Source organism: Sitophilus oryzae, unplaced genomic scaffold (genome assembly GCF_002938485.1).
Source record: "Sitophilus oryzae breed Bouriz unplaced genomic scaffold, Soryzae_2.0 scaffold_1499_pilon_pilon, whole genome shotgun sequence".
NCBI classification, from domain to species: Eukaryota; Metazoa; Arthropoda; class Insecta; order Coleoptera; family Curculionidae; genus Sitophilus; species Sitophilus oryzae.
In genome coordinates this window covers 3,995,106-4,005,597 of record NW_022146168.1, presented here as the reverse complement: position 1 = coordinate 4,005,597, position 10,492 = coordinate 3,995,106, and the positions used below count along the sequence as shown (strand labels likewise).

The following is a 10,492-nucleotide window of genomic DNA, read 5'->3' as shown; positions in this document are numbered from 1 at the left end:
TTATAAATTTTCGGTAGAAAAAATTCTTGACCAAATTTGTACACTATTATAAAATACTCTGTATACGAGAATTCGCTAAATATATTTTCGAAAACCACATAGCATCTTAATCATAATACATGCGTCTAAAACCTGGTCCAAACCGCATCCCAAAATCGGAGAGAGAAAAGAAGAGCATTTATTGTTTACAATCCCGCAATTTTGCGGATCCGCGGGATTGATTGCTTTAATCCCGCGGGTTTGCGGGATTGAGATTTTGGTGCGGAATTGCATTTCCTAATACTAGGTAGAAATTATATTGTTAGAGTAAAATAAAATAAGGTTTATTACACTATACATATATATTAAAGAAAATCTTAAAAATTGTTCTAAGCTTTAATAAGTTTCTAACAATAATAAATTGTAAGTTATACTGTCTCTTAATTTCTTAAATATTTCAATATTATTGTAAAGGGCATTAATACATATTTTCAATACATTCCATTTACAAATGTTCTAATTGTAGCATAATTAGAAAACACAATAGTCCTTAGTTGTTAGTATTCGTATTCTCAATCATATTTGTGAAAATTTTGCGATTATTTATATCAACATTAACCAAATTAAATAAAAAAATTAATCGCAAATTAATTTTACTAACCTGTAAAATAGACAAAGCATATATGTAACTATTACAATAAACCAAAAAAAAAAGCTGGAATTCCATTGAAACAATGTAGAGTTTGCTGTGTAAAAATAAAAATATTTTTTTTATAAAGTACCAGTTCAAAAATCCACGGCCACAAAAATTTCAGTACTTAGTTCTTTGAAATAAAATGGACCCAACCAAAAAAAAACACTTAACATTCCAAAATACATTATCATGCGTGTGTTAAATGAAATTTTGCTCAGTTTTGCTATATTTATTAGGCAGCCTTTATACAGGGTGTCCCAGAAATAAGTGCAAGTATTTTAAGGGGTGGTGGATCTCGATAAAAGAAACATATTTTCTCTTTATCGTTTTTCAAAAAAGTCCAAAATAACGGAGTTATTTTACTTTGGAAATTTCCAAAAAAAAATATTTTTTTCTAAAATTTGAGAACCACTGGATCTTTTCTGGATTTTCTTTCTTGTAAATTTAATGTAATACCTATGTTGCCATATTATCAGGAAATTATGTTTTTTTAACTAAAAAAAAATTCAAAAAATTTTGATTTTTCAAATTTTTTTTTCGCGAAAGGAACCTTATAGGCGTATTTTTGGGGTTGAACTATACTACCAGTTAAAATATTTGCACTTATTTCTGGGATACCCTGTATACATCGGGGTTTCTTTTTGCTTCGCCGATGGTCCACTGTTTTTCTTACGGGTTTATGAGTTGTATATTATTGTTTTATTAAAAATAAATTTCTGATACTTTTTTCAACGAAATCTTAATCGTCAATCAAATAAAATTATATTTTACATGATTTTTAACTTATTATTTATTACCTTAATATAGTCCCAACTCGGTATTAATTTTAGTTATTAACATGAATATAAAAATAGTCAAATATCCAAAACCACTCTCTATAGATATATCATACATAATCTTAATCATCATGGTAACTTTTGAATGATAAATTTTACAATTACTCTATTGCAGTTTTAAATCGTTTATTTTATTATTACAGGTAACATTAAAAAATAATAAATTAAACCAACACCACAATTATTTTATAGTATATTTTGCTGTTGATATATTTTAAACTGTGGAAATGTATATTTAACTTTTATTTTTTATTCGTAAATTCTTATTACTTATCTAAAATAAAGTAGAATAAAAAAATTAAAGAAAAGAGTATCAGACACCCAAAAGTTATGAAAAAACATATTTCAAAATAATATCTTTAGATTAGAGGTTCTAAATATCATAAAATTAACACAACTCGTCATTATTCACTGCATACCCGTAGTAACAAGAATCGAAAAAAAATCAAAAGCGCAAATGCATAACATCGAATTCAGAAATTGAATTTGAGAATTCAGAAAAAAATGTACAAGATTATTTTCTTCTTAATTTACTCTTGTAAAATTTTTATATCGCGGGTGATCTGGCAAATGCTCGTATCTGCCATTTTTTCAAAATTGAGATTATTTTATCATAACGTTCTATGAGTTATTATGCACGTATTGACAAAAGGTTATATCTGAAAATAAAAAAATTACGGCACCATTTAAAGAAAAGAAAACCTCCTATCTAAAACCAGCTGTTATTTTGGTCACATAAACTCCTATCTACTTATTTTGATTAAAAAGCAAAAGCTCCTATCTATAATCGGGTGATATTAAGAAGCAATTTCTCCTATCTTCATAACTTTGCGTTAAAAACCAGCGAGTCGTGACACGCTTCTTGTGCTTGTTGGAATTTTTAGTTATATTTTAAATTAAAATTAAGGTGACTTCTACAGTTTTTTCAGGTTTGTTTAAATGTGTTTATAAAAAGTGTGAAAATCATGAGTTCTCGATCTAAAAGACTAGTTAGCATAGCTAAAGCAATGTTTACATCTGAAGTAAATAATGAAATACCAGGAGCCCTAGACAGAAATTTAGATTTATCTGGATCAGATAATGTACATGGTATGTAATTTCTAATAATTTCTACACTAATGTTAACTCAATAAGTTACATCTTTTAAATAATAATATAGATAACGCCGTTGCACTAAAAAATGCAACGGGAATTGAAACAGAGTGCCAAATTAAACAACGAATAAGCCCTAAAACAAAATCTCAAAATAGAATTGAGGAATCTATTGTTACTGGTTTTCCGGAACTGGATGATTTTCTGATTATTTTAGCAGAAAATTTGGTTTATCAAGAGACAACGACAGGTAAGTTTTGACTACCTTTGGTTAAGTCACGCCTCGTACGCTTGCGTAAGCACAAACTGGAGCAAACACCCAGTACCTTTAGGCTTAAGTCTATTTTACGCGAAATATCGTTTAAATGCAAGGCACTATACGCCGTTTTTTCGTGCGAGGATTAATTTATGGTTCTTTAAGTAATTTGTAAATAATATTGTTTCAGGCGTTGAACAAAATATCATCGTTGCACAAAACGTGATTATAAAAGATCAAACTTTGGAAGTTTTACCAGAAGACGGAAGCACTTATTTCTATAATACAGACGGTAAGTTCCTATTTTTATCTCTATTCCCATGCCCAATTGTTTGTTAAAATCAATTTGGCATACAAAAACCTACAATTTTTTACTGTTTTCGCTTTATTAGGCACTTCATTTTCAACCTTAGAACATGATGGGAATCTGGTAGGCTCTGAGAAACAAGATTCTTTATTTCATCAAGACGAAAGCACCTATTTCTGAACTAAAGCAGAAAATTGCGGTAATTTTCTACCAATTCTTAATCCCATGCACATTTCATTGTTTAATTAACTTAACACCAGAAATAAATGTGTACATTTTGGCACAGTTTTTACACGCTTTATTTTTTAGGTACTATGAATATGACCTTAGTACACGAAGAGAACTCGATGGAATTAACACAAAAAGCTTATCCCGCGTCGAATCAAGAATTAGAAAATGACTCAGGAAGTGATTATGAGCCTAGTAATGAAGAAATATCGTCAGAAAGTTCAAAAAGTGAGCATGAAAATATAGCAGAAGAAACCGTCGCTAGTGCAGAATTAAATAAAGTAGACATAGATTTGAATGAAGAAAGGAAAAGACGAATCAAGGCAAATGAAATGGAGTGGTCAAGAAATAAGAATAAAAGGCTACGTATCCAAGGAGAACAATACCTTGGTATAAAAAAGGATGAAACTGGAAAAAGGCAACAGAATATAGTTAAAACAGGGTGAAAATTGAAACCACGTTGTTCATCAAAGGCTTGTGAAAAAGCAGTGAATCGACATTGTTCTGAGTTTACAGAATATAGAAGAAAAAACATCTTTGATAAATTTTGGAAAACTATGAATTCGGATCAAAGGCGGGTATTCGTGGCTTCGAATATAGAAAAGAATATCACAAAACGTAAGACAACAAATCGACCATGCATAAGACAAGGTAGCTACAAGTATACATTGGATAATCTACAAGTTTGCCGACAAATGTTTCTGAATACATTATGTCTTGGTTACAAAACCGTTCATGCATGGGTCGATCAGAGTTTCTGTGGTATGCATGCAGAAAAGAAAAACAGAGTCGACGTAAAACAAAAAGTTAAGGAACAACATAAACAGCAATATGAGATCCTAGAACAATTTTTTGAACAACTGCCAAAACTACCGGCACACTACTGTAGAAGAGATTCTTTAAAACTCTACTTAGAACCCCATTTTCAGTCTATAAGTGACGTTTACAAACTGTATTTGACTTATACTTAAGAAACAGGGGTTCCACATTTAGCTAGGAAATCCTTTAGTAAAGTTTTCCACACTAAAAACTTTTCAGTCTATACCCCTAAAAAAGATCAATGTAACACATGTGTCTCTTTTAAATGTGGAAATGTTTCAGAAGAAATGTACGCGCAACACCAAAAGCGGAAGCAAGAAGCCCGAGAAGAAAAATCCAAAGATAAGGTTTTGGCCGAAGAAAATAATACCGTAACTATAACAATGGACGTACAAGCAGTTAGGTTGTCCCCATATCTCAATGCCGGAAAATTTATTTTAAAACTAAATTGTGTTGCCATAATTTTACAATTTTCAATTTAGCAATCAAGGATGTTATCTGTTATTGGTGGTCCGAAGATCAAAATAACCAACTTGTTGCATCGACTTTTACGTCATGTATTCTGGATTATCTTCAAAGTTGTTTAACTGATGAAAAAAAAACCAATAATAATCTGGTCAGATGGTTGCCCGAGTCAGAATAGAAATACTGTTCTTTCAAACGCCCTGTTGAATTTTGCCATGATAAACCAAGTAGAAGTATTTCAGAAGTATCTTGAACCGGGTTATACTCAGATGGAGTGTGACTCGGTTCATAGCACTATCGAAAGGAAACTAAGAAATCGTGAAATACACTTGCCTAGTGATTATGTCAGCGTGACCAAAGAGGCTAGGGTAACACCTTTTCCATACAGGGTGAAACTTCTAGAGTTTGATTTTTTTTTAAACTATTCATTGGCCAAAGATTTACGGTATCAGACCATCAGACCCGGAAAAATGGCAAAAGACCCCGTAATTAACGACATTCGGGTTATAAGATACTCACCTAATGGGTAAATCCAAGTGAAGCTTAATTTTCACAATGAATACATAGATTTACCGAATCGTCCAAAAAAGTTAAATCCAATTTTCGATTACCCATCGCTTTTTCTTGCACCATGTAAGATAAAAAATGAGAAGTGGAAACATCTTCAAGAACTAAAATCCGTTATTCCTAAAGATACACACTACTTTTATGATAATCTTTTGCATTAAGTTGAGAAGTGTTTGACAATTTTTGTGGTTTTATATTTTTTGTAATGTTTTTTGCTAATAAAGCTATGAAAGCAAATTATCCTATCTTACTTTAAAGTCAAGCAAAATAAGCAAACGTCCTATCCTTTTTAATTCTAAAATACAAATAATCCTATGTGCTATTTTAACAAAAGCAAAAAATCCTATCTGATTTAATAAACAAGTTTACAGTTTAATTGCTTCCAAATAAATAGTATTTAATAGAAAACATACATTATAATGTATTTTCAATAGCCCAGCCTTCTAAGTCGTCCCGTTTTTTGAAAATACCGTTTTTATTGCCTCCTGTAAAATTATTGTTTCAGTAGATAGGAACATTTACCAGATCACCCGCGATATGATACAGTTCCTTTATAAGAAATACATATTTCATTCACATTTATATATATATATATGTTGGAGACAGATACCGAATTAGGCCCGTGGCCGAAATAATTAGACACTTCGCGATCTGTCCATACTAGACACAAGACATCCCAGATGCCGAAATAATGATACATATAGGCTACAACCAATGAATTAACACCCCCAAATAATCACGCTAACCAACTCGCCAAATAACTAAACCAATCCAACCAAAAGGAGTGGCTAAATTGGGTTGGTCAGATGCCGAATCGCTCACTGTTTCGGCATCTAGCAAGTTTAGTATGGACAAATCGTCATATGTCTAATTATTTCGGACATAGGCCGAATTCGGCATCTGCCTCCAACATATATAACAAAAATTAAGTTGAAAGAAAATTTTTGGAGATAGCGGTCTGAAGACAAAAAATTAAATAATTTTTTTACACACGCCAAGCTTTCGAAAATTTTATTTCCTATTTTAAGGGTGTAAATAGTTTAATTTGAAAAATAGACAAATATATCACATTCCATATCGAAGAAAGATCGGTCAAGACTTCCTCTTTTATATATTTATATACTTAACGCCTATCACCTTCCCCTAGGAGATGCAAGACCTTGTCGTTGGTGGGGAAACTCTTAGTCAGATGGAAATCTTCTCTAACGCTTTGGCTGAATCTAAGAAGCATCTAACTGTCTGGTCCCTGACTGTACTCGTAGTATCATAGCCAGATAATTGCACCAAGACATAAAACGATGCCGGACGGGGGCTACCCTGTCCACCGTACCAGACACCCCCTACTGTTTGTCATGTCTCACGGGTAGAGGGTGCTACCGTAGGAGACAACCTCACCAAAAAACCTAAATAATTCTATGGTAAGACCAGGTTAAAGAGTGACGTGGCTAGACAGAAGACTAGCCTTTATTGGTCTCAACCTTAGGGTACGAGGGGGCACCCCATTGTATTTATACCTTACTTCTACATGCGGAACTTTGTGAAGTGGACTGACTATCCCTAGCAACTCGTGGGCACACTATGAGATCTAGTATTAAAAACACCATAGGTGAAGCTGTGGGGAGACCCCCTAGCGACACTGGGAACATTAACAATGAAAGTTCCAACCAAACTCAAAGGGAACTATAGGAGAGGCGGATGGTCTACATCCTCCACAAGTGGCACACAAGCTACCACCTTCTCCAGCAAGAATCTGGAGCCTACCTCTAGACCCAGCAATCGACACAAGCTACCGTTTCGTCTATCCGGCCTAGATTAACCAGGCGGGCTAGACGATCCGCTGAGTCTTAGCGGAGCAGAAGCACGGAGAACCCTCCGATTGCTCCACGAAGGACAGTAAGTCGGACAGTAAAGACAGTAATCGGAGATACCCGTTGGGGGAAGAGCATTTGTTGTCAGAGGAGAATGGGAAATACCCTGTTCCCCCTACAACAGGAAAATGTATGATGGATTATAGACTGTATGTTATAACTAAAGAAGGGGGGCACAACAGATCTTTAAGGTTCCAGTGATTAACCCTCCCCTTCTACTCATTCTACGTTCTACAACACCTATCACCCTTTAACATAACCAACTTAGTTATTTTATTTTATTCTGTGTTATTTTTATTTTATTATCTTTTGTTGTGTAAAAATGGATGGTAAAGAAAGAAAATCAAGTGCAAAAGCACTTGGGTGATGCAAACTGCAATACCACCAATCAAAATCAATCAATTTTTATTTAAATTTGAAATATAATTTGATATCTAAACGTTTTCTATTAATCTTGTTTTCTATTAATAGATTACATAGAAATAATCTTTACCTTTTATATGTTTACCTTTGAAATCAAACCGCTTACGTTTTTTTACAAAAGGGATGTTTGTACTTGAAAACTCAAGAACCCAGCGAGTATTTAAAACTTTAATTTTACACATGGTCTGTAAGTACTTTGGTCGTCTGTAGATATTACGATGACATTATATTAACAAGGTTTAATTAAATCGACAATATACTTTTCGTAGAAAAATTGTAATTGATTGAGTTCTTATCGATCAAGCAGTGAAATCAATTTTCGTAGATTCGATTCAAGCTAAAACTGCGTATTAAATTTATTATGATTTAACAATTTTATTCATTAAAATTTAAACCGTGAGATTTTTTAACATATATATCCGATCTAATCTGATTGATATATAGTAAATAGGATTGTCTTTACAAGAGGAAAAAACTCTTTTATTATTGACATTTTGAGTAAAATGCATTCTTCATAAGATGTTTTGCTTGTTCTAAAATGGTTAATGCCGTTTATACTTTTCCAAATTTCCATACGGTTTTAGAGAAAATTAAAAAAACATGAAAATATGGTTGAATTTTTTCAAGTTCTAAAAATCAAAAGGCGTTTCTATGGTAATATAATTTCGGATTTATTCTTTGATAGATGGTTATTATTAATTTTGATTACAGTTATATTTTTTGCTGTTGTTAAGGTATAACATTTTTCGATAATAATTATTATCACCCTTTCCATAGCATTGAACTAAAAAAAATGTTGTGCCTCTTTAACATATTCAAATAGCAAAAAAGACTTTATTTAAAATTCTATCAATAACAATCAATCAAAGAATAAAAACAAAACCATATAACCATATACAGAGTGCTACAAATTCGAGGTACGAGCATTGGTAACTCGGTAACCGTAATAGATACGAACATGGTTAAATTGGGGTAAAGTTGCGCTTTGGGATGTTCACCAAGATGCCATCAAAAAAGGTTTAAAAATTTCAAGGATTGCCGAGTTTTTTTGGAAAAACGGATATTTTTAAAAATCAATTTTATTTTTTCTTGTCGTTACTTTTCAGAAAATCAAATTTTTAAATCAGCTGGATAATTTGTGAGATACAGAGGCCAACTTAATTTTTTTATATACCGACCTGCATTTTTTATTTCAGATTTTGAAAGAACTTGCTCTCCTGAGTACAATGATATGCCACACATAATATTTTTTTATTAAGTTATAGTTTTGGAAATTTGGACACAATTTATTTAAACTAATTTCAAGTCCGGCTCTGTTTTTTAATATTTAATATATTCCTCGTTACAATATTGATAAGCTTTCAAACTTAACAGTGACGTGGGGTTGAATACGGAAAATCAAATGCAATAAAATAATGAAAAATAATATAAATAAAATGTAATATAAACAATCAAATCATTTCCCCGGAAGATCTGGTTTGGTTTGATTTGGTCATTTTGGTCAGTTTGGTCAGTCAAATTGGTCAGTTTGATTGGCTGATGACGTCAAGTAATTCGACAGGTCCAAATTTTACAAAAAAGTGAAATCAACACATCTCGGCAGTTACCTACAATAAAGAGTACAAAATGCATTCGAAAGTATAAGAAGAAGATCTATTCAAAAGCTATAAATAAAATTGAACGAAAAAACTGGTCTGGATATTATTTATTTGAATCTTTCAATTTGGCTCAATTTTCCTTATTCAATGTTAATTAGCACTGATTAGTATTGTTGCGATGAATATAATCACATTAAATAATTTAAAAAACAGAGTCGGACTTGATTTTTTCTTAAATAATAATTAAATAGTTTTGTTGCTGTTAAAGTGTCCAAAACAAAAAAAAGTATAAAGTTTCATATCATTGTACTCAGGAGTTCTTTCAAATTCTGAAATAAAAAATGCAGGTCCGTATTTAAAAAAAATTAAGTTGGCCTCTGTATATCACAAATTATCAGCTAATTTGAAAATCTAAAAATACTGTCAGATAGCCCTAATAAAGTGGCTATAAGAATATGCAATTAGTTTTCTGATTTTCTAAAAAATAACGACAGGAAAAAATAAAATTAGTTTTCAAAAAAATCGGGTTTTTCCAAAAAAACTCAGCAATCCTTGAAATTTTTAAAACTTTTTTGATGGCATCTTGGTGAACAGCCCAAGGCACAACTTTGCCCCAATTTAACCATCTTCGTATCTATTACGGTTTCAAAGATACCAATGCTCGTACCTCGAATTTGTAGCACCCTGTAACCAAACCAAACGCGTTTTGATTTTTAGGAAAAAATTAAATTATTGTTCATGTTTCTTTTATTTTCTCTAAAACGGTATTGAAATTTGAAAAAGTTTAAACGAAATTATACATTTTACAACAAACAAACAAATTTGTAAAGAAAGCATTTTTCTCAAAATGCCAATAATAAAAAGTGTTTCCTCTTGTAAAGACAATCCGGAGACATACTTTAGAAAGAACAGTTCTAAAGAACTACAACACATAGAACCTTTTGTACATCCTCCCCCCAAAAGCCATCCTAATTAACCTAAGTAATTATCCCAGGATTGGTCACTACATTCGCATTTTTACCAAAATTTAAATTTTAGTAAAATTTAAGAGTTATGGTCGTAATACCTATACGCTTACATCTAGTCTTCTAAAAAGTAACCAACTTTAGTTTGGCAGACGTGGAATTCTTAACGAAATAAAGGTTGAATTTACTAGTGTATTTTATTGGCACAACGCTAGTGATTGAGTATTTCTCTCATCTTGTGACCAACTGTGTTACATTTTTCGTGATGTAACGCGCAGGGCAAATGGTGATACTAATACAACCAGACCAAGGGTAAACTTTTGAAGCTTAATAGCGATAATTAAAATCTTAGCATTTCTTTCGTTTTTATAGGTTTAGAACACACATGCGCATTT

The 10,492-nt window shown here is 31.9% G+C and overlaps 1 protein-coding gene across 1 annotated transcript in view; it reads left to right on the top strand.

The window, feature by feature from the left end:
* The window catches only part of LOC115877859, a 61,862-nt gene extending 57,939 nt beyond the window's left edge, over nucleotides 1–3,923 (top strand). The window contains exons 2-6 of the mRNA XM_030894200.1: nucleotides 2,430–2,598; nucleotides 2,669–2,851; nucleotides 3,048–3,149; nucleotides 3,250–3,363; nucleotides 3,474–3,923. Of these exons, the coding sequence (XP_030750060.1) occupies nucleotides 2,475–2,598; nucleotides 2,669–2,851; nucleotides 3,048–3,149; nucleotides 3,250–3,344 (504 nt within the window). The 5' untranslated portion in view covers nucleotides 2,430–2,474 and the 3' untranslated portion in view covers nucleotides 3,345–3,363; nucleotides 3,474–3,923. The remainder of the gene's footprint in view (nucleotides 1–2,429; nucleotides 2,599–2,668; nucleotides 2,852–3,047; nucleotides 3,150–3,249; nucleotides 3,364–3,473) is intronic.
* The last annotated feature ends 6,569 nt before the right edge of the window (nucleotides 3,924–10,492 follow it).